General features: G+C 46.5%; 1 protein-coding gene and 1 long non-coding RNA gene across 3 annotated transcripts; one reads left to right on the plus strand and one right to left on the minus strand.

Moving 5' to 3' along the window:
- Window positions 1–2,037: 2,037 nt before the first annotated feature.
- SIAH2 (siah E3 ubiquitin protein ligase 2) lies at window positions 2,038–19,524 on the minus strand. Its single transcript, XM_047727910.1, has 2 exons — window positions 18,815–19,524; window positions 2,038–3,611 (listed from the first exon to the last, which is right to left on the minus strand). The coding sequence occupies exons 1-2, from the start codon at window positions 19,226–19,228 to the stop codon at window positions 3,054–3,056; spliced, it is 972 nt and encodes a 323-aa protein (XP_047583866.1). The 5' UTR covers window positions 19,229–19,524; the 3' UTR covers window positions 2,038–3,053.
- Window positions 3,674–13,632, plus strand: LOC125098797 (uncharacterized). 2 transcript variants are annotated; one of them, XR_007126954.1, is made up of 3 exons: window positions 3,674–3,761; window positions 11,778–11,997; window positions 13,174–13,632. It is a non-coding gene; the product is annotated as an uncharacterized LOC125098797 (long non-coding RNA). The 2 variants fall into 2 exon arrangements; XR_007126955.1 differs by lacking the exon at window positions 3,674–3,761 and adding an exon at window positions 7,583–8,206.
- Window positions 19,525–24,074: the final 4,550 nt, after the last annotated feature.

Here is a 24,074-nt window from a genome sequence, read left to right on the forward strand (position 1 = left end):
CTAGGGATGTGAAGTAGTGATGACAAGCTAGGCTGGTTTATGCACAAAACACATTGCCTGGGTGCTGTGTGCACACTGGACAGCCACATCTGGACCCGTTCTGCCTCTGAGGATCTAAGTGCACCTGCTCCTGGATCCTAGTCTCACCTCCATAGTACCCCCTTTGTCCTGGCTTGCGTGTGACTTCCTTGGTAACAAGAGCTCTAGTTTTCATTCATTTACGAACTCGTTATAAGCACTATTTTCCACCCTTATTTGAAGAATAGCTTAGAAGAGAAGTTATTTTAGCAATTCTTTAACCATGTCTGGTCTTTTCGCCATAAACATCTTTGCCACAGACAGCTTTGCCACAAGCATTTTTGCTGTGTAACTAATTGTCCATAAGGCAATTTTGCTGTAACAGATTAAATAACTGGTTTCATTTCTTCATTGATGAATCAATTGCCTTTGGCAGAGTTAATGCATTGAAACTAGTTGTCTGTTTCACTTCTCCATTGACAGAGTTCCCATTTTTGTATGTTACAAATCTTAGCTAGCCCTCATAATGGTCTATACAGGGACACATAGATGTGTTGGTCTTGAAATAGTGGGTCGAAATAAGTACATAGATTGATTTAACCGAAAGTACGGTGATAAAATTTATGGGAAGTGTGAAATGAGTGTAAAGCCAGATTACATTCTATACCAGAAAATGACAGCCCTTCAGTTACATTGATAACAAAGCTCAGTTACAGTGCATTATACCTTTAGCATTTCTTCCACGTTTCTCGTACAACTTTAGAAGGTCTAGCAATGAACATGCCAAGAATGAACAGCAGCCTGGAGGTTTTCACAACGTGATACAAAGCTCCATTACAAATATGAACCCTAGTATCGGGAAGCTGCTACCTTTCTTAATGAGGGAAGAAATTTTAGCAAAAAAAGAAAAAAGACGATGCTGAACAAGGAACAACAAGCAAAAAGAAGTTTAATACTTTGAAGGAAAGACTCGAAGACCAGTGATTAGGTATAATCCACCAAGGAAGATCAGTTATCTGTACAGTATTATGGTGAATGTACACACATTTTAAATGCATTAAAATATTTTGTATTCTGGGGTGCCTAGGTGGCTGACTCTTGATTTCAACTCAGCTCATGATCTCAGGGTTGTGAGATCAAGCCCCTTGTTGGGCTCCATTCTGGGCATGGAGCCTGCTTAAGATTCTCTCTCTCCCTTTGCCTCTCCTTCTGCCCCTCTGTCCCCCTAGCACCCCACTGGCACACTCTCTTAAAATATTTTGTATTCCACAAGAGTCTTTTTAATTTTGTTATTTCTTATGTTTCATTATGTCCTTTTTAATGAGTGTCCAGCTTTTATTTTTTGTGGGTTTTGTCTTTTATGGCAAAATTGCCTTATGGCCAATTAGTTATGCAATGAAAGTGTTTGTGGCAAAAATACTTGCGACAGAAAGGTCTATGGCCTGTGTATAGTGAAACTTTATAGAATCTTCCTTAATTGCCTGTACTGTATCCTGGATAAAATCTCAACAATGCATCTCACCTAAAAAATAAAAAGAACTCTAAAGCCATCCCTTCTTAGGGGGCTAGTCTAATGTCACTGGGCTCCTCAGTTAAGCACTCTTCTATCCCCACCAGGCACATGGGACTATATTCTGAATTCCTTTGAGAGTTTGGGGTTGGGATGGTGAGAGTGGGTCACCTTGGGTCAAACCCGGGACTCTGGATAATAGCTCTAGCCATGACTCTTCCTTCTGATTCTGTAACACAGGAGAAATACTCTTCTTCCATTAGTGCTAGCACTTGAAAGAACATCTCCAGGGAAGAGACCAGTAACACAAGCACAGTGCATGGTTCAGGGAAGTGAGTGTGGACCCCCGATCTAACACAGACCTGCATCAGGACCTTAGACAAATGACTGTTTCTTCATGTGGAAATAGTGATAGTCCAAGGCCAAGGTAGTGGTGAGGTTTCATGCACCTGCACATGATAGGCATCCAATAAATAAACATTATTCAACAGGGATAAAGCAGCACGATATTCATTTTTGGAAAATATTTATTAAAAAACTAAAGTGAATGTGGCAAAAAACAACAACAATCCAACACATACCTTTAAATAGCAAGCATATGACACTGGTTATAAAGCTTTTCCGACTCTACTGATCTAGTCTTTCCCACCATCTACAGTCAAGGATGGCCTCTGAGGCAAGCCACATGTAAACAGGTCATCTGTACTAGTGATGAGCAAAAACTAATTATGTGACACCTATCAGTGGCCATACAATTCGCTTTCCTAGGCAATTCACCCCCAATACAAGAGAGTGACCAAATCTCAGGAGTGTGTTCCTGGGGAGCTGCAGTTCTGGTTCTAATCTGGGCATGGTAGGTGGTGGGGGCATGAAATAGTAGAGAGTCAAACAGTATCAGTAGAGGGCAATCGTAAAGCACCTTTAAAATCTGGACCCTTTCCACAATTTAACCCAGTAATTCTCAAACTTTATTGTCGAACAGAATCACCTGATGAGATGGTTAAATCCACAGGCTCCCCAGATCTGCATGTTTAAGATGAGCACTACAGGTGATTCTGTGCCTATTGGTTTGCCATCCCGTTTGAGAAACACTGCTTAAAATGCATTTAAACAATTCCTATCCCCCCCTAAAAACAAGGTAAAAGTTAAGGAATCTATTGACAGTCACTGTGCTTTTGTCAACTTGGAGGGACCAAGAGAGGGAGCCAGGCAGAAAGGAGCCTCCCATTCCTAACGTCCTGGTCTTCCGGGGCCCTGAGCCACCCGTCAAGTGCTGTTCAGGAAGTAAATAAAATGTAATAATAAAGTTGATTTTAGATCACAGAACAGACTCCAAATGACTAACAGGCCAACCCCATTCATTCCTGTTTAATGAACTCTGCTGGGCTAATGCCAGATGGGAAGCTGCTTGTTCAAACAGAACATGGGGTAACTGGGGGTCTTGATCCGTGAAGACACAGTGAATAGAACACCTGTAAAAACCTTTATTCCCCATAGAGCACTGTGCCCAGATAATTGCAGCGCCTCACGGACAACACGTAGAAATGGTCACATTGATTCCAAGGTTGCCATTATCCGCAAACAGATGTGCTATGGCTGTGTCAAAAACAAGGCAGTCGCTGTTCATGATGGCCGCGGCCACACCGTCGTGGATGGACCGGGGCGTGGCCTCCCAGGTCAGTCTCCGCCGGTTCCCGTTCAGCTCCAGTCTGTAGGCAAAGTTCTCGGCTTGCTTGCGGGTGCCAATGAGCAGCACGATGGCGAAGAACTGCTGGTGGCCCTCGTACTTCTCCTGCTTCTCCAGCACCAGCATGAAGTGGTGGCCAAAGCACGACTGCATCATCACCCAGTCGACGGCCCCCGGCAGGTTAATGTCTGTGGCCAGGAAGACGATGTCTTCTCCCTGCAGGGTGGTGATGCTTTTGTGGGCGTGCATGAGATGGGACATCACGGCTTCCAGGGACCCCTGCCACTTGCAGGAGGCCCCGGGGCAAGGGCAGGAGTAGGGACGGTATTCACAGATGTCTTCGTGTTCTGGCTTCTCCGTGTGGTGCAGGGTCAGGGAGCAGCCCGTGGTGGCGTACTGCGAGAAGGGAAAGAGACGCCGTGAGCCATCGCGCCTGCGCCAAACTCCTACGGGGGCAGACCTCGGACAGGGGGTCACCCACGTAGCTTTCGGGGGCTTAGACTCTAGCCTCATTCCAACTCCGCTTGCTGGAGGGGAGTTAACCAGGTAAGACTAAAGAGTCTCCGTTATTATTGGTCATCAGTACCGCCAATCCATAAAATCAGGGGAATTTTCTTAACCAGGAGCAGACTGCAAGCCATTACAGCATCGTTGAAAACGTTCAAACGTAACGTTGGAAACGTGAGGCTCTCTTACTATTAACATCTCCAATACGACTGCTGAGCCAGCTCTAGAAAACCTGGCCTGCCCCATTTTTTCTGTGAATTTAAAGAATTTTGTATAATTTACAATGGCTTAGGCAAATGGTTGGGCAAGGGATATACTACCTCTAGACTGGTTTTCACCTGAAGATGATTAGGAAAGCAGTATAGCTCCTCTTGGTTGTCCCCTGCCCCTTCTTCCTAGCTCAGATCGGTGACTGGCAGGAAGGCTGTGGGAAGGCTGCCCTTCAGGTCTCTGCATTTGCCTGCTGGAGTGACCAGCCAGGGTAGAAGAGGGCTGGACCCCCTTCCCATTGCTAGAAACATTACCTCACTTTCTTCACCTTTTAATACCCCAATCCCAAGGGGCTTTGGACATACTTTTGGGTACTAACTTGGGACCCTGTTGGTTAGTTTGGTTCCAGCCAGTGGAGGTTAAACTGAGAAGGGCCCAGACCACTTCCTCAAGTCTCAGCACCCATCTTCATGACCACGTATGTCAGCCCTCATGACAGGCCCGGGAGGCAGGAGAATTGAAGTGGGTCCCAGGGTAGGCTCCCAGGCAGGGATTTTGATACAGTCAGTCCCTCAATGCTGCTATAATAGGGTAGGGACGAAACCTTTTTCTGCCTTGTTGAGATGACATTCCTGATGAAAAAATCACCCCTATCTTGGGAAAGGACCACACCGAAAGGAATTAGACTCCTACTCCCAACCCTCACAAGAATGAGAGTGTTAATTCCTAGATACCAGATGGGGAAGCGGCCCACAAGTAGACACTTGTCCAGAAAACCACGCTGTTGTCTTACAAAGAATTAGAGGAGTTGAATCACCTTTTTTGGGTGAAACTAGGAGTCGGAGCACACAGTGGCAGGTGAACTGTCTGGGTTACCTCCCTTGGCTCCTCCCACCCCTTCCTGAGACAGGAAGACAGCAAACGAGGGCAGGGCTGGGTCCTATGTCTAAGATGCTATGACCATCTGCTCACAAAACAAAGCCTCACATCTGTTTTTAGTTGTCTCTACCCTGCCAAGGGAATAAACCCCTTATAAACGTTAAAGTTGGTCAAATTCTGACCTTTGCAGATGAGTTTATTTAGCAACAAGCAGGCACCCAGTACCTTCTCCATACAGGACCCTAAGCTACAGTCACTGAGAGGAAGCTGAGAAGGCTGGCTCCCTTCTTACAGAGATGAGTCTCCCCAGCAAGGAAGAAGGGGGTGGCTTCAAGAAAGAAATGCAGCTGGCTCTTCCCCTGTACCTCAACCTCAAGTGGATTATACTCACCTGTAGTAGATATTGGCAGAGGTAGTTCCCTGTCACGGACTTTGCCCCTAGGGAACGCTTATTCACCTTCCTGAACCTGAACCACGGACTGATTTTAAAAGCACAGGTATAGGGGCACCTGGGTGGCTCAGTGGTTAAGCCTCTGCCTTCGGCTCAGGTCATGATCTCAGGGTCCTGGGATCGAGTCCCACATCGGGCTCTCTGCTCAGCAGGGAGCCTGCTTCCCTTCCTCCCTCTCTCTCTCTCTCTGCCTGCCTCTCCGCCCACCTGTGATCTCTCTCTGTCAAATAAATAAAATCTTAAAAAAAAAAGCACAGGTATAAAAAACTTTACCATCAGAAGGAGAAACAAATTTATTTATCCATATATATTTCTCCTTGGTGTTCCTAACAGGAAGGCCCTAAAACACCCCAATCCCTGTTACCTGTGTTTTAAATCTAGAGTGTGGCTAGAAATATACAACCTTCTGATGTTCTTCTGTGAGTGACGGGCGAGGCATCTGTGCCCACTTTAGACACACATATTCCACGCAATAAAAATAGCAAGAATTAGCCCAGAGCCCGGCACATTCTCTGGTGAAATAAGCCCCTGATCTCTGGATCTGAAGAAGTTTCAAGATGGGCTGTTTACCACAGCTGCCCACAGAAAACTCCAGGAACGCAATGAACTCTGGCAAAGAGCGTACAGAAAAGTACCACCTGCATCTCTTCCCTGACCCAAAGCCCCAAAACCGCTCCCCCTTCACGGACTCAGAAGTATAACAAATATTTATCGTCCAGTGATTATTTTAGAACTTTTTCTTGTGGAGCTCAGGTAGGAATATTTATTTATATTCTGAATTATTTGGTTTGACTTACAAGACACACACTCTTCCTTCGACCCAAATATAGAGAACAGGGAATCTGCCCCAAGCGACATAAATAGAAAAGGCATTACTGAGCATTTGTGTGGACAATGACCTTACCAAAAAAAGGTCCTGCTACAGCCTCTATTAACTTAAATAAACATATTTTTAAAGTGTGAGGAGCTTACTCTGCTTTTTCTAAACAAGCTGAACTTTAAAGCCAATCTATTCCTTCTCTTTTCCATCATGGGTGAGGGTGTGTCTTCATGACCACTGGTGCCACTTTCATGATGACTGGGTAAGAGAAGATCTCTAAAACAAAAAGATCTACACTTTAAATAGGCGTGCACTCACACGTGCACTAGATGCACGCACTTTTACACCACACTGCATTCTTGTTACTGTCTCAGCATTGTTCCGGAATAGGGGCTCTTGTCCAGGGATCAGAGGGAGGGTTTGGGGTCCGTGAATTCCCTGATATTGCAGAACCGTCTAGGTGCCTCTGAGCAGCACACCCAGATTACCCTGGCGCCTGGCTTGGGTTTTCCTGACAGGTGCCCAGGGCTCCTAAGGTCTGCCAACCTCTGTCCTAGAGCACACAGAAGGAATCAGCTGCAGATCGTGCCCTCGTGGTGGTTCCTGTTGAGAAGGGCCACACCGCTGAGCACCAACAAACAACTCAAAAAATATCGAAAGTACAGACAGCTACATGAAGGGTGAAGGACGACCAGACCAAAGACGGTGACAAGTGATCTCCAAGTGGGGATGGGATGAGGAGTAGAGAAGGAAAGCTTCACTATGGGCAAAGTGGACGGTGGATGGAGCAGTTCCATCTGGTTCTAGCATGGGGTGAGCGGAGCAAACAGTGGGGATAAAACCTAAATGAGAAGACAGGTCCAGATTCCTTCGGGGACTTGACTGACAATTCAGTTTATTTTCCGGGTTTCTCTACAGTAGCACTACAGGGTTTCCCAGCTATATGAAAGTATAGTGCTCCCATGAAACACTTTGGAAGACAAATGGCAGAAGGCAAAGAAGCAACTACCATTATCTTATATGGAAAATTTTTCAAGCATTCCTAGTCCCAGAAAATAACCCCTCTTGGGCTTTTCTGATACTTTAGGATACATCTTGCTAATAGATGCACAAAATCAATTGAGATAAAGCACAGATGCTCACAGATGCAGTTAAAGCTACAGAGTCTTGATGCTGAGATGCTGAGTGTAGGTCCCAGGAAAGGAGCTTGGCGAGGCCACTCCTGCTGTTCAGGATGTGCACTGCAAAAGAAATGCTGAGCGCTATTTTCCCTTTCTGCCTTTTTTTTTTTTCCCCCTTTTTGGTAATAGTGAAAATCCTCTTTGGATTTCTTTTGGTTAACACAAACAGGTCTACTGTAAAGCAACGTCAAGTGACGTCAAGTGAACATTCAAAAAGTCGGGGCATGGCTGTACTGATGTTTTAGACCAGATAATCCTTTGTGGGGGGTGCTGTGTTTGCACTGTAGGATGTTTAGCAGCATCCCTGGCCTCTATCCACTGGAGGCCAGTAGCACTCCTCCCCTCCCCCACTGTGACAAGCAGAAATGTCACGGGCATGGCCAAATGTCTGGGGAAGGGCAAAGCAGCCTGGGGTTGATTTTGATGTATGACAAAACCTGGCTCGGCAGCCACAGTGACAGCTGGTTGGAGGGGCCCACACCAGTAAGCAGGTCCAGCTGGTCACTGCCCCGCCCAGCGGGTGCTCCGCAGGAAGGCTCAGGAACGCCAGCTGAGACACACAGAACTTGGTGGTTTGCAAACTGTGGAGGTAGGCTAGGGTGCTAGTCCTACCCGTTTTACAGCCTGACTGACTCATCCCGGCAAGGGGCCATTCACCGCCACACTGCGGGCAGAGCCCTGCATGCCCCCCTCTTCCTCGAATGCTCTTTTGTGGTACGTGATCGCTGAGATGTCAAAGAATCAGTATTTGGAAGTAAAAGAAAGAATTCACATCTGCCTTGAGCTCCAGTCCCCAATTTACCCCACACAAAACCCAGGGTCCACGGACGAACTGCTTCTGGAAGCAGATTGTGATACTGACTTCTTCCCTGGGTTGCAAGGAGAAAGACAGCCCCGAGAGCAGAGCACCTCTCCCTAAGGAAGGAGGAGTAGTGCCTCGCAAGTAACCAGTAATCAGGCCCTCCCGGCTTCCCTGGTACCTGGCAAGAAAGAGCTGAGGTTTCACTTTTCACACACTGGCTGGGACTTTGGCCCACCACACAGGGAGGGTTCAAAGGATGCCACTTTTCTGGAGCTGCCTGGCTCTTCCTGCACTTTCTTCCTGAGACAACGCACCTGGGCTGCCTGTGTGTCCTGGGAGCATGTCCACAGCTATAAATGAGATTTCTCCACAGGGGAACAGCTGCTCCTTTCCCCCCCGAGGGTGGGGTGAGGAGGGAATTCACTTTAAGTAAACCTCTTTCGGGGGAGGGGAGCCAGAGACAAAACCAGGCACAGAAGCCCAAAGCTCAAGAAGATGGAGGAAGGGAGGGGAAAGATGACCCAGCAGAATGAGAAACAAATGTTGAAATAACATTCTGGGCTTCTCTTTAGAAACTCTTCAGGTGGCAGTGGCTCAAAAGTCTTGTGCAAACATGTTTTGCCACAGAGGGCAATGTGTGACCCGGTGCCTCCTTTTTAAGTCTTTGTAGAAAGTGGTGAATAGTGCCAATTCTTTTCCTGGGCATGGGGTACGAAGGTTGTATTTCAGTTGAATTTAAGGAGGGTTTTTCCTTTTTTGGCACAGAAACCCGTTTACACAAGAATGTGATAAGGTACGTTGAAGAACAAACACTAGACACCTGTTATTTACCTAATAAACACAGTCACTTTATATTTGTTTATGGAATGAGTAGATCAACAGAGTAACCTTGCTTAGCGGGACGCTAGTGAAGGTCACGGATCTTGTGACTGGTTTAATTAAATGTGAGTTCGCGGGGCACCTGGGTGGCTCAGTGGGTTAAGCCGCTGCCTTTGGCTCAGGTCATGATCCCAGAGTCTTGGGATCAAGTCCCGCATCGGGCTCGCTGCTCAGCGGGAAGCCTGCTTCCCTTCCTCTCTCTCTGCCTGCCTGTCTGCCTACTTGTGATCTCTCTCTGTCAAATAAATAAATAAAATCTTAAAAAAAAATAAAATAAATGTGAGTTCGTGCAATGCAAGAACGATTTCCTGAGCTTCAACAACCAACAGTCTACTACAATGGAGGTGCCCTGAGCTCTGGGCAGAGGCAGTCCCTGCTCGGGGACCATGGGGGTAACCGCCCTGCCTCCGCGTGCTCACCCCTCCTAGGAAACTGAAATTTATTAGCAAAGTTTCTGCTGGCGCCTCAAAGGACAGTGTCTCAGGAAAAACAAAGCACACTCAATATTCTGTTGTTGATGCTCACAAACTTTTGAATTAAATGCAAGCAATGATCTTGTCTGAGGGTAACCACAAGCAAACTGTGCTTCTCTGTCCATCTCATGAGCTGTAATGATCACAAAAGGCACACATATGGCTGAATGCGATGCAGGACCCTGGACCGGGAAACCAAAACTGCCGCAAAGGGCGTTATTGGGGCAGCAACTGGAAGTCTGAATATGGACTGTGGATTCGATACTAGTATCTACCACATGTCACATTTCCTGCTTTTGATAACCGGACTGTAATTATACAAGAAGACATTCTTGTTTTTAGGAGAAAACAGTGCAGTACTTAGGGGTAAAGGGGCAGGATGCCTGCATCTTACACTGAAATGGCTAATAAATGTATGAATAGAGAGCACCCAAAATGATAAAGCAAATGGGGCAAAAAGGAAACAACTGGTGAATGTGGATAAAGGGTATATAAGAATAATTTTGTATTATTATGACTTGTGGAAATTTGAAAACATGTAAAAATAAAAACATGTTCAAGAATTCAGAGACTATGGGGTGCCTGGGTGGCTCAGTCATTTAAACGTCTGCCTTTGGCTCAGGTCATGATCCCGGGTCCTGGGATCGAGTCTTGCATTGGGCTCCCTGCTCAGCAGACAGCCCACTTCTCCCCCAACTCTTCTTCTCCCTACTTGTGTTCTCTAACTCTGTCAAAAAAAAAAAAAAAAAAGGAATTCAAAGGCTAAGTTGGCATATTTATCCTTTATGGCATAGAGATTCTTTTGGCAGAGTCCATTGAATGAATTAAGTTTTGAAATACTGTTTTTTTTTTTTTAAAGAAAATATACTTTCAAGTGTGTATCTACAGGTCAGCAGAAGGAAGCCAATCATTTTTCTTTTACTAGAAGCCCTTGGAACTCATTGTAGTGAACCAGTAATATTTTTCAATGAAGGAGACATCATTGTTATAATAACCAACACTTCTTGACTTCCCTGCCCCCCATGGAAGACAAGCTTTTTCCATTGCTCCTCTGATCCTTCGAGTTTATGGGCACCTCACAAATCTGTGGGCCTGGGGGAGATAAATAAATAAACACACACACACACACACACACACACACACACACACACACACACATATGCATGCACACACGAATATATTTGTATATTTAAATATTCATATATTTACATATGTATACGTGTGTGTGTGTGTGTGTGTGTGTGTGTGTGTGTATCCCCCCCCCCGCCCCAGCCACTGCAGTTTCATTCTCCACCACACTTAGTGATCCACGGGAAACTCCTCTGTCTGATTCCAGACATGTCAGAAAGAGGCTCCAGGAATGAAGCTACCCATGTCCCCTTTTGCTCACACAGGTAAAAACCTCTTTTACTACTGTGGAGGTGAACCCATAGATGGACTGGGAGTTGTATAAGTTCAGCTAGAAGGATGTTCTCCTGGAGGTATAACTTACTATGTCTGATCAGCAGATAACTAGAGGACTATTGGTGGAGGTCTCATATCCTCCACTCTTGAGACTTGTTTGAATGGGAGTTACGGGTTAAGTCTCGTATAGAACCAAATCATGGTGAAACTTATATTTTAACCAGAGGTTAAACTTAGACTTTACCACTTTTAAAAAGGACTTCGAGCAACTCAAACTAGCTCCTTCATGACTAAAAGTGCATCAATCTGCCCTCAAAATATCAGTGGAGGATAATACCACGTTATTTTCTCATTAACTTATGGGTCTACTCATTTTGTTTATTGATCTACTGCCTGCTTCTCACCCACCTGATATGTGTAGGTAAATGGATAAATACTAGATTTACCTGCAGAAGATGACTATTCTCCACTGCGTGCGTTAATTTTACTTTAATTAAAAGTCTTACTATGGAACTTAGAATTTTAAAAAATTCAATAGACTTTGAGATCACAGGAAGAGAAATGGTTTCAGACTTCAGTCACTGTGGGTTCATTAGTTTTGATAAATGCTTTTCACATATTTACATAAACTATTTGGGGTGGGCGTGTTTGAAGCTTTTCTGGAACCTCACATAGATGGACAAACAATGATACTGTTGTCATTCAGATGGCTCTATATTCCTTTTGCCTAAAATGAGTTTACAACCACTAGTAGAATACAGTTAGAGCAGAGCGCCTGGGTGGCTCAGTGGGTTAAGCATCTGCCTTCAGCTCAGGTCATGATCCCAGGGTCCTTGGGTCCACAGAACTGTCAACAGCTCATCCCTGGACTCTTATCAAGTTCAGATCTAGGCAGCAGGAGAAAGTGAACTCTCTTCTTGTGCCTTAATTGTGATGCTCACCCTGCATCTGTCTAGCATCCTTCCCCTAAGAACCTTGGCGGATCTTCACTAACCCAAAGGGCAGATTCCTTACCTCCACTATGAGGTGGTGCAAAGAATTCTCAGTCAGTGAGGCCGTAAAGCTTCCATGGATACTAATATGAGAAGACAGTGTCATTCGGTACCAGGACCCTCAAACAGTGGCGAGACTAAGAAAATACTGACATCTAACTTCACTAACTTTCTTCCAGAGAAGGTAATTCTAATTCAGATCTTGGGCTCAAAAATTCCTCCTCCTGCCTCAGGGAATCCTGACAAACCCCATGCTGCAGAGAGCTTTTTTACAGAAGGTGTCGAAGGCCCATTCTGGAGTTTCTGTCCCCAGAGCTTCCAGACTACATGACTTCAGGCATATCTCTCCAAGAGGATACTGCATCCTGTTTCCTTGACAAAGTAATTAGGAAACAAACGAGATCATATACTTAGTTCAGACAAGGTAAACAACATTCTGCATAAGCGGCTCCACTGGCCTCCCTACATGACCCTGTCAGGATCTTCCATCCCTTATTCATGAGCAAACTGTTGCTTGTCCTTCATAATGCAGACTTTCTCTTCTAAAAGCATAAAAGTATTAAAGAAATGAAAAAAGTGAGTCTTGTCCCTGTAAAGCCAATGCCAGGACCAATGTATTCAGCTATATGAAAATCTACATGATTGGGAGGAGGGAAGAGCAGCTCAGTGAAGGAATTAGTGGGAGAAAACAGATTCTTTTTTTTCTTTTTCAAGTCTATGCCTGGACCTGACCTCAGACATTTGCCATTCGATTTCTGCTGGCTTCTAAATGTGCACATTCATGTAGTGTTTCTTCTGTGCTGGGCTGGGCTAGGCTCTTTGCATGAATTATTACCATGTTGGATCCTCACAGCAACCAAATCTGTACCCCATCTTACCAAGGACCCACTGAGGTTTGGAGAGGTCCCTAAACCCCTGGTGTGGGACTGGAGCAGGGATCTGGACGAGGAAGCTCAAATAGGGCCTCCCTCCAAAGTGCTAGAGGAAGAGGTGGCCTCGTGAAAGAATGACCCAGAGATACTAACTTGTTGATTCAAAGTCTTAAAATAGGGCCCAAACCAACACATTTAACACAGGTGTATCTTTCATCCATCTACAGTGTCTGTGGTTGAAAACTGCGTGGGGGGGTAACCTTTTTCTCACAGGCACCATACAGTCTAAAAATCACTGCAGAAACTGGAAAGGAGAACCTTTTCTCCATTTTTAAAAAAAACTAATGGAGCATCTGGGGTAAAGCTGATGAAATTCTGCTAGTGAATTTTCAGTATCTCTCCTAAGCCTTTGAAAGTACACTCTCAGGTTTAATATAAAGATACATTTAATCAGGGAAACGTCTCAGTTTTCTTCATTTCTTTCCCAGGGTGTGCAGAGTGTTGTCACATTCTAATGCCCCAGGTATGATCACGTCCTACACAACTTGCCAGCAACACACAATGCCCCCGAAGGCCGGGCGTTCGCTTTAGCAAATGTGCACCTCTCTCAAGGAGTGGGGACCTTATGAGTTTGAGTGAGAAATGCCACTGTTCGCAAATTTTGTCAGGTGCATAGGTCTGGCTCTGCAGACATTTTATAGGGAAGACTTACTGTAGTCCTATGCGGATAGCGGTTTGCAAGGAGCTTCAATAAAGGGATCGAATGCAGAACAGCAGAATCGAATCTCATCTCAGGATGGGCATTTTATAGGCCACGCCTGCTGTACCTTTTAGTTCTCCCCTTTCTGGTCGTACCAAAGGTCAACTTCAAGTAACAATGATTGACTCCTAGCTGTAGGAGGTGACAACCTGTGAAAAGTGGCTGCCAATTACACAAAGAATTAGTATTAAATGTCAGTGCTCTGACATAGCATTCTAGTTCTTCTATTCTTGTGTTTTTTGCTTTTTTTTTTAAAGATTTTATTTACTTATTTGAGAGAGAGCACAGAGGGAGAAGCAGACTCCCTGTTAAGCAAAGAGCCCGATGCGGGACTTGATCTCAGGACGCTGGGATCATGACCTGAGTCGAAGGCAGATGCTTAGCCGACTGAGCCACCCAAGCGCTCTAGTGCTTCTGTTCTTAATTTTACACTGAAAATTTCTGTCAATTGTGTTCTTGAAAATCTTGCGCCTCACCATCAGTGTCCAGCTCCACGCGGTGGTAAAGACCATAGGGACAATACTCAAAGTCAATGATTTTTATCTTAGGGGAAATTTTTAGATGAAGAAAAGGTCTCTGAAACGGTTCTGGTATCCTCTCAGACTTCTAGGTGACTGATCACCCATCACCTAGCAACCACCCTGCTACCACCCACCTTCCATTTGAAATGGTGAAGCAAAGACTTCCCAGCTCTAATCTGATCTCAGAGCACCCACTGGCTAGGTATTACCTCCACTCTTTTTAAATGATGAACAGACAAGCTCAGGGAAGTATGTGCCTGGACCGAGGTCAAACCAAACAAGGATGGGGACCCAGTTCTTGCCTAGCGCTCTTTTCCCTGGAACAGTTTACTAGATTCTGATATTTTAGGGCACAAAAAGATTTAAAAAAAATTTTTTTTAAGATTTTATTTGAGAGAGTGGGAGGGTGAGCAGAGAGAGAGAATGAGCGTGCACATGGGAGGTAGGGAGGGACGGAGGGAAAGGGAGAAGCAACTCCCTGCTGAGCAGGGAGCCTGACACAGGGCTTGATCCCAGGACCCCGAGATCAAGACCTGAGCTAAAGGCAGAATCTTGACTGACTGAGCCACCCAGGTGCCCCAAAACATTCTTGATATAATGATTTAGTCTAGCTATTTCTCTTAAAGACACTCAGGTCCAAAGAAACTCACCTGTTCAGAGTCAAAAATCTCGTCACTAGGACAATAGTTCAGGTTTCCCAGGGGCCCAGAATAGAATATTCTCTTGGCAAAATACAGATGAAAATAAACTATAAAATCACCTACAGTTGGGACCTCTCAGAACTCCAAAGCTCACATATGGCAAGAGTAAAATGAGAACTTCCAGGCTCAGTGAACGCTTTCAGAGAGGGAACCAGATCAGAGGTCACACACTGGCAGGCAGGATTTGGTTTGCAGACGTGGTGGGTTTGGCTTTAAATATGAATTTGGCCAATCTTAAGAAAATGGAGTGATCCACATTTTAAAAATTCAGATTTCTGGCTTTTCTTGAAAAAACCCAAAGGTCTGGCAGGCTGCATCCACCCTTCGCCTCCCTGGTCCTCTTTAGAGGTGTGTTCCCTGGCTCCCATCTCTGCTGCTCCTTGAGGTTTCCTGAACTCTGGGGGCACGTGTCAGGTACCTCTCTCCCTCGCATCACCTGCCCCTGCTGGCCTTTAGGTTTGTCCACACTGAGGAGGCTTGGACTTTCCACTGGGTTATCTGACTTGACTTTTTATTTTAAGGAATAAAAACAACGCTGTCATGACCCAAACACAGGAAAGACTTGTCTGGCTGAGGCTTTCCAGTTCAATGATTATTTGGAGATGTGCTACTGGAAACTTTTAGAGAAAACAAACCAAAAAAAAAAAAAAATGGAGAGAAAAACGTATCATAGTGTAAGTGGGCTGGAGTGGTTTAGCATTACCCACAGTTGTGGAGAGAAATACTTGGCTGATATTAAAATAAAATAAACTGTTGAGTGGGGGCACAGATGTGTCACCCTTCACTTTTCCCCCTATACCCACGCTCTGCTGAGAGATGGTGGGTTTGAGATATGAGAACAGGATGTCAAAACTTCTCAGGTGTACAGCAAGCCATAGAATGGCCTAAAAATATCACAAGTGGAAGAGAGCCCTACTCTGATAGAGATCCTTTTCTTAAAAGGAGACTTGAGCTAATAATGCATGTGATGCTCTCTATCAAAGATGTTGGCAACACTCTAGCCTTTAATTAAGTGGTCCCATACTTCTATAAGGAACCTATTTGGCAACGAATCCATTTTTGGGCCAACTGAAGCATGGACAGTCCAGAGCTGGGATGACATGCCTCCCATATCAGGTTTGTAGGCTATTTTCCCTGGCCTTCCCATCATGCATGCCTCATAAAATTCCTGCCAGTGAAGTTTGTAGCGAACATGTGTGCTGTCTCATTGGGATGCTCTCATCAGAGCCGGCAAATTCATCCGATTGGATGGTTTCTTTCGTGAGTGGTGTCAACCATAAGCTACAACGTGGAGCCCTAGAATAAAGGGTCAGATGCAAAATCGCCACGTAGCACACAGGATGCGCACCTCTGGGATGTGGGCTCATGACCTGGCCTATTGATCTTGACAAGTCACTTAATCTCACTACAGGCATTTGTTTCTTCACCTGGAGAACGGAAAGGCAAACTAATAAACGATGGCCCTTGCAAAGTAGCTGGCACACAGAAGCCACCCAGTAACCATTCCATATAGCCTCCCTTATTTCCATGGTATTCTAGAAGCTACGGGTCCTTAGACATCAAGCAGTTCAGTCCCTTTATTTATAGGTGAGGAAACCAAGGCCCCAGACAAGCGGTCTCTCAGGCAAACAATGGCAGCACCATGCTCCTCTTGAGACCTGGGCTCTCGTACTTCATCCAACGTTGTTTTTCTCACATGAGGCAGCCCACGTGAGAGAGATTCTGAGAGTAGGTATAGTGATAGGGCAGTCCCTACGATTACCAGGGGCAAGCACAAGCCAAGGGCTAGCTAGCTATACAGACCTATTTGCTGAAGTCTGACACAGGTCTTACCACTCCCCATTTCCCTTAGCCCTCCTCAACTGACATATCTTTGGTGCTTGCTGTAGTTTATCAGATCTAACTGGCTGAGTGGTCCTGTTAATAATTCGAATGACTGGTCAACCAAAGTTGAGGGAAGCATTCCCCAGCATCATAAATCTCACATACAGAAGTGACCCTAAGATCACTTTCTAAACTTGGCCCCTGGCCTGTAGGGGAGTGGTTGACCCTGTTTAATTTCAGCTTGCAAAGTGACGGCTTTCCCCAACTGCATTCATACGGAATAGGAACTCAGAGAGTCACTGACATGGTCAGAAACACTGAGTACCCCTGATTCCCAAGAGAACTGTTCTTCGAGAAGGGCCTCACTAGCATATGACACCTTAGGAGAAAACATGCTTCAATGGGAACCATAATCCTAGACCCCGAAAGTGAAACCACATTTTATATAGCATAACTGTTTCCTTCCCTTCCTCCTGGGAGCAACAGAATGCTCTTATGAGATTGCTTTTTAAAAATAAATTATGGAATACCGACTGATACCAAATGTTCATTTGTGAACTGTAATTCACCTAAAGCCATTTCTTCTATTAGTCACTGAAGGTCTAGGAAAAAGTGAGTGGAAAAGACAGCTCCCCAGAAATCCGGTGGGGCACCCCTGACCGCTCCCAAGATACATCTCAAACATCCAATGCCCACTGATACGTCAACTATCACCAAATCTTCTCTTGATCATTAGGCTGCCACCTTCTTCATGACCCTAAAAATTTATAGAAATATTTTATCCAGATTTCATGAGAAACAACTATTGGTCTGGGTAAATTAGTTAGCATTATAGGAGAAGTGGCTGAAAGCAGAGTTAATTTATTAAGGTTAACTGAAAACCCACAACCCAAACAGATTCAAACCTTTATTTGAATATGCTATTTTAAACTGGATTTGTGGCAGGGCACAGACCAAATTAAATCACTCATTTTACTGACTTCAGTCCCAAGCTTCAATTCTCTGGTGGACTATTTTTAATTTAAAAATAAGCTCTTGCCCTATAAAAATAAGCAGCACCAAGGAGAAATGCAAGACGGCTCAGATGGCCCAAGAGGCAGAACAGTTTCTTTTACAAAGAAAAAAGAAAAACAACTCAAAAGTATTAATGACATTATTTCCATTTCTAAGTTTAGAAAATGAACGTTAGGGTCTAGCTCTAAATTATAATGAGGTTTAATAGAGAGGTATGTCTCTGAAACTACTCCTGAAGATTTTTAAGTGGTGGATGTAAGTAAACAGATGCTAAAATATCACACAATGAAAAACTATGCAGTCATTTAAAATACACTGAGGAAGAGCTAGGTTTCGGACATAGAAAAATATGTGTGATAATATGGCTTTAAAACAGCAATTTGCCCGGGTTATTTCTGGAGAATTTCGATCTACTGTGTGTGTTTATGAACCTTTTTGACGCACACTGAATCCACGATTTTATATTCAGCTGTGAAAATGTATTTAAATATGGCTAGGAAAAAATCTATAAAGATACACAGTAAACCTAACAATGGTGGGAAAGGGGGCGAGAGGTCTTGGGTCTTTTCCTTGACTTTCCCGAAGACTTAGTGGTTTGCATTTTTTTGCAAGAGCACTGATAACTTTTTAAACTAAAGTCGTGGGCTTGTTAGAATGGTAACAGTTCTCGCGTGTCCTTCCAGTTAAATTCCTGCTCAACTCTTGTTTTCACCCCCACTTAGTACAAATTCACATCTCCCCAATCCTTGGAAGGCTAGGAGAGGGAAAGGCGTGGCTTGCAGGGTTTTCTTGTTGCTGGAGGAAAACAGGCTGTAGGCGCCCTTTTTTTAGCTACAGTTCTGAGAGCTCCCACGTGTCAGGCGCGCGCGGAGGGCGCAGGACTCCAGTACCAATCCTTCCAAGCCGAGCGCTGGTCAAGGATGCGTACAGCTGGCCCAGTTCTTCCCTCCTCAATCCCCCACAGTCAGCTTCCCGGTCCAAGTTTGACTGGTACAGCCTAGCCCCACCGAGCACACCAAGCACACTTCTGCAGGGTACGCCAGGCACCCGGCGGCGAGAGCTGTGATGTGTTCTAAAGAGATCGCGTGCCAATTAGTCCGGGGTCAGCACTCAGACAACTGTCAGCTCAAAGTTACTCCCAAAGTGGACAGGTGGGCATGGGGGAGGGTGGACAAGTGTGAACATTTTTTTTTTTTTTTTAAATAGGAGAGATATGCCACCTGCCTCTCAGCTCCTGTGAGTGGGCTGGAGGACACGGGAGTTCCGGGAGCTCGCCCGGAGGAGGTGCGCGGGTGGCACCTGGGCTTACCTTGCAGGGAAACAGGACCGCCGAGGCCACCTTCTCCATAGCCAAGTTCCTGATGCTGGGCGTCAGGGCGCCCCTGCACGTCGGGCAGCAGCTCAACTTCTGGCGGCATTGGTTACATACCAGGTGCCCGGCCTGGCACTGCAGGATGGGGGGCAGGACATAGTCAAAGCAGACCGGGCACTCGAAGAGCGAGGTCAGCTCGTGGTGCTGCGGGGACACCGGGCCGGCCCCGCCGCCGCCGGGGCCCGAGATTACCGCCGCCGCGGCGGGCACCGCGGACGAGCCGGGGCCCGCAGCCGAGATGGTGGCGGCGGCCGGGGGCGCAGCCGGGGACGGAGCGTGCTGGGGCTGCGGCGGCGGCTGCTTGCTGCAGGGTTTGTTAGCGCTGGGGCCGGTGGAGGACGGGCGGCTCATCGCGCTCCGAACCAACCATGGAACTGCGGGCGCCTGCCTGCCGCGGGGCCGCCGGGGTCAAGGCGGAGCACGCCCCGCGGGCGGCAGGCTCCGAGGCAACGCCACCGCGCCCAGCCCGGAACCGAGCAGCGGAGACGGCCGGTGCGGGGCAGGCCGGGGGCTGGGCTGCGCAGACGATCCCCGCGGTCCCCGACGTTCCGAACACCCCTCGGCGCCCCCAGACTCCTCCTCCCGGCGGCGTCGCGGGCCCCGAACCCGAGCGGTGCGCAGAACCCCGGCCCACCAGCTTCTGGAGCGGCAGCTGACGCAAGCCCCGGGGGCGCGCGCGGACGTGACGCCTGGACACGTGTGCGGCCGCTCTGGCGCGCGGGGACTGGCAGAGCCACCCTGCGCTGGGGCGCCGGCTCCGCCCGAGTCCAGCTGGCAGCGCAGCGCAGCGGGCTGCCTAGCGCGGGCCTCTCCTGCCCAGGCTGCGGGCCCGGCCCGCGCCAGTGAGCATGCCCTGGCTCGCCGCGGCCGCGCGGGGGTCTGCCTTCCGGGTTGAGGAGGGGGCCGCCCTTTGGCAAGGCGTCGCCGAAGTCCTCTGGCCACACCCCGGGGAGCCACGCCGGCGTTTCCCCGAGCGCAAACCAGAAGGACAACTTCAGGCGGGCGGGGGCTTGGGTGGTGGGCGGGGCGGGACGCGGGGCCCCTGGACAGGTCGGAAAAAACCGTGAGGTTTCTCTTTCCCCGGGTTGAGTCACCCTCACGCGAGGGGAGGAGTACCGCCGCGGCCGGCCGGGCTGAGTCTGGAGCGCTGGGTCAGGACGCGAAGCTTTGGGCGGGAGCAGGGCAAGGGGCTCGGGTTGGGTCGGCAGCGGGCACGGGACCTAGTGCTGGGCTGTTAAGGGTGGGCTTGGACCACTCCTTAGTCTTGGTCCCTGGGGGAGCGGGGTGGGAGGTGGTGGGGAGGGAGGAGGTAAACTCTTTGATTTACCGGCAGACCTGGCGATGTTGATTTGAGCGCCTCCGACTTGATAGCAGGCCAGGAACAGAGATCATGGAAAGCGTGGTTAAAAGGAGAGTTCGAGATCACGCAGAGTGCCAGAAATGTGGGTTGGGTCTTGAGGCTTCAGGAAGGCTGGATGACCCTCCAATACAACGCGGTGCGTCCTCGTCTTTGAAATCCTGTGGCAGTCCAAGACAAGGTGTAGGCGCAGCGGAAGCCCTAGAGATGGTACATGATACTCCAGAGAGAACCACGCGTTAATTTAATGTATACTGTATGCGCCCAGTCTAATTGCTGTTCTGCCTAAGATGAACCACTGACGCTGGAATTGGGGAAAGGTGCTACCTAGATGGGAATCCGGTATCTCGTTGTTGGACAGACCATGCTAAGGAACAGAGGACTGGGTGAAGAACGGTGCCCTGCCGTTGCCATCTGTGTGGCTTTGCGCAAGGTCTTTAATGTCTTTGCGGTTCGGTTTCCTCATCTGTAAAAGTGGAATAAAAATAGCACCTACCTTATAAGTGGGATGGTGAGGATTAAATAAGTTTGATACATGCCAAAAACTTGGCCTATCCTAAGCACTTTTTCAATATCAGGTATTTTTAAAAAATATTATTAGTGAATATTTAATGAATAAAATCATGTAAGAAATAGGCTGTTAGAGCCCAGGAGAAATAAACTTTAATCTTAGACATCCAGAAGGACTACATGCATAGAATTGGTGAAATTTGATATCAAGTCTTGAACAAAATTAATAGACATTATGTCATTCAATCATTCAGTAAATGTTTCCTGAACATTTATTATGCACCAGCCATTGTTTGGGCTCTGAGAGTGGTTTTTGTCCAGTTTTCATTCTAGTAAGGGAGCAATGCCAATAACTACTCAAGAGGGAGGATTTCAGCTAAATAGGTGGGGTGGAATGGGAGTGAAGACATTGTATCAGGAGCTAAAGGACAGGGAGAGAATGCATTTGGGGATTTACTGAGACTTGGGGCAATTGGGATGGTGCATGGGGCCTGGTAAGTCCTTTATGTCTTTACCTACATGAGAAGTGGTGACCACTACAGATTTTTAAGAGTAGCCCTATAACATGGCTGAATCTGAGTTTTTGGAAGGGTACTCTGGGAGACTACAAACTAAAAACTAATATTTACTGAGTGCCCACTATGTGACAGGCATGGGTGGTTCTAAGGATTTTGTAACAGCGCTACATGATAGGTTACTGTTGTGTCTCCATTTTATAGTTGAGGAGACTGAGACACAGGGAGATTAATTTGCTCAAGATAAAACAGCTGATTATGTTGGAAAACGCTCCAGAGCCCCCTTTTAACCACTAGTCTATAGCCCTTTCATTTGTACCCAACTCCTACTTACAGTCTAATTAAGAAGTTGAGATTAGCAGACTCAACACAATCAGAAAACAGTTGTAGAGCCTGTAATAAAGCACCGAATTTTGTGGGCATACTTTACATAAATTCTTTCCTTAGCTGATCTTGCGAGGAAAAAAAAATTAAATCGTATTTATTTCATTTTTACCATTTCAGAGCATACAGAACATAATAGTGCCAACGATAGAACAAAAAAAAATCACTCACGGTTTCACTTTTATTGGAGATAATATAATATTTTCTACTTTTAATTTAAAACCAAAGTGAGTAGAATTTATTACCAGAATTTATTTTCCTTCTCTCCACCTCTTGCCTTTCAGTGCAGGTATTCCACCTTCCCAGGACTTATACAGGCTTTCACTGGAGAAGCAGGCTTCCCACCCTGGCCATGTTGGCCTGGGCTTCCAGTGTTCCAGCCAGCAAGGCCGTGGTGGTTCAAAAAACAATTTGGTTTTGGAGACGTTGAAACAAAGAACAAGAAAAACAGTTCTCCTCAGAGACAATTGGTTTATTTTTCCAAAAATACAACTAACCTATCCACTCTTACCCTGTCAGATGCCTCCCATGGCATGAAGAAATTTCTTGTTTCCTCCTTTACGTCATTGCCTCTTGATTAGGTCGACCAGGGTAATTAAGGAAAAAAAAAATCTCCTCTGAGCAGTAGCTGAAGGTACGTGGGACAAGAGTGGACGGGCCTGCTGGATGACCCACATCAGTGACCTCTCCAGGTTGCCAGACTGGCCTTTCTGGTCCTACTTCTTCCTTGTTCCTTCCTTGGGGCTTTTGAACCAGAGGAAGGTGGCCTTTGCACAGTGGCCACTGAGAAAGGACACTCTTTGTCATAAGGGGATGTGTGCTACGTGGAGTTGTGTTTATTTGCTCTTGGGAGTTGCTGTTACTGCCACGTTTGTTTTTATATGTGACCTTGGGGCCTGGGGAGGTGTTGGGGGGTCCCTCAGTCTTTCATGATCTCTTGATTCATGACTCACTTACCACATCTGCTGGATGACAGGTTGGCCTCCTTCCCCCACCCACTGAGTCCAGATTGCACAAAGGGATACGTATGAAGCAGGACACCTCTCCTTAATCCTTCTCCCCCTTTGTACTACTGTTTAAAGATGAGGGGTGTACTGAGTAGGCTTCTTTCTTCAAAATACGAGGATGGGTCTTGTTTATTTTTGTTTTTGTTTTTGTTTTTTTAAAAAGCAATTCCCAGGTGAGCCCCTAATCTCCCTTAAACTGCTGAGCACAATGAAAAATGCTTCAGCTAGGGGCGCCTGGGTGGCTCAGTGGGTTAAGCCGCTGTCTTCGGCTCAGGTCATGATCCCAGGTCCTGGGTTCAAGCCCCACATCGGGCTTTCTGCTCAGCAGGGAGCCTGCTTCCTCCTCTCTCTCTGCCTGCCTCTCTGCCTACTTGTGATTTCTCTCTGTCAAATAAATAAATAAAATCTTTAAAAAAAAATGCTTCAGCTAGACAGGCAAACTCTTGCTTTTCTTTCTGTAACTTACAAATTGTGTGGTTTTGCAAGTTGGACCACTTCTGCACTCAGGGCAAATGGTGTGCATTTTCAAAGCAAAGTGTGGTTCAGCTTTTCTGTTGAGATTTGAAGATGACTCAGGAGTGCACTGAAGCTTGCTACACTGAAATTTCTGATAAGGGGAAAGCTTGTGGGAAATTCTGGAAGTGACCATAAGGCCTTCTGGCAATTATGGTAGGAACTTTTACTTTTATAAAGTACTTTTGTGGGGCGCCTGGGTGGCTCAGTGGGTTAAGCCACTGCCTTCGGCTCAGGTCATGGTCTCAGGGTCCTGGGATCGAGCCCCGCATCGGGCTCTCTGCTCCGCAGGGAGCCTGCTTCCCCCTCTCTCTCTGCCTGCTGCTCTGCCTACTTGTGATCTCTCTCTCTCTCTCTCTGTCAAATAAATAAATAAAATATTTAAAAAAAATAAAAAAAAATAAAGTACTTTTGTTTCTGGGGTACTTTCTCATGCTCAAACTTGTGAGTAATTTGGGTATTTCTGGAACAACCATCATGGACTTAGGACTGTGTATTGAACAGTGTATGTTATGCATTTTCACTGATTTTGTATCCTGTGCCACTGTTCTAAGAGCTTTACATAGCTTAATTCTTTTAAACTTCACCATGACCTATAAGGTATATGTTTACAGATGATAAAACAGGTGCAGGGAGGCCAAGATATGTGACCCAGGTAGCCTTTAAGATGGCTCCAATGAGCCCTCCCCTTGGTGTCTGTACCCTAAGTAATTCCCTCCCTTTGAGTGAGAGCTGGACCTCTGAACTCGCTTTAAACGACTAGAATATGACCCAAGTGATAGAATGTCACTTCTGAGATGAGGTTTCAAAGAGACTTTTAAGACTTCCATCTAGCAGGGCGCCTGGGTAGCTCAGTGGGTTACTCCTCTACCTTCGGCTCAGGTCATGGTCTCAGGGTCCTGGGATCAAGC

This window comes from Lutra lutra, chromosome 1 (assembly GCF_902655055.1).
Source record: "Lutra lutra chromosome 1, mLutLut1.2, whole genome shotgun sequence".
Classification (NCBI taxonomy): domain Eukaryota; kingdom Metazoa; phylum Chordata; class Mammalia; order Carnivora; family Mustelidae; genus Lutra; species Lutra lutra.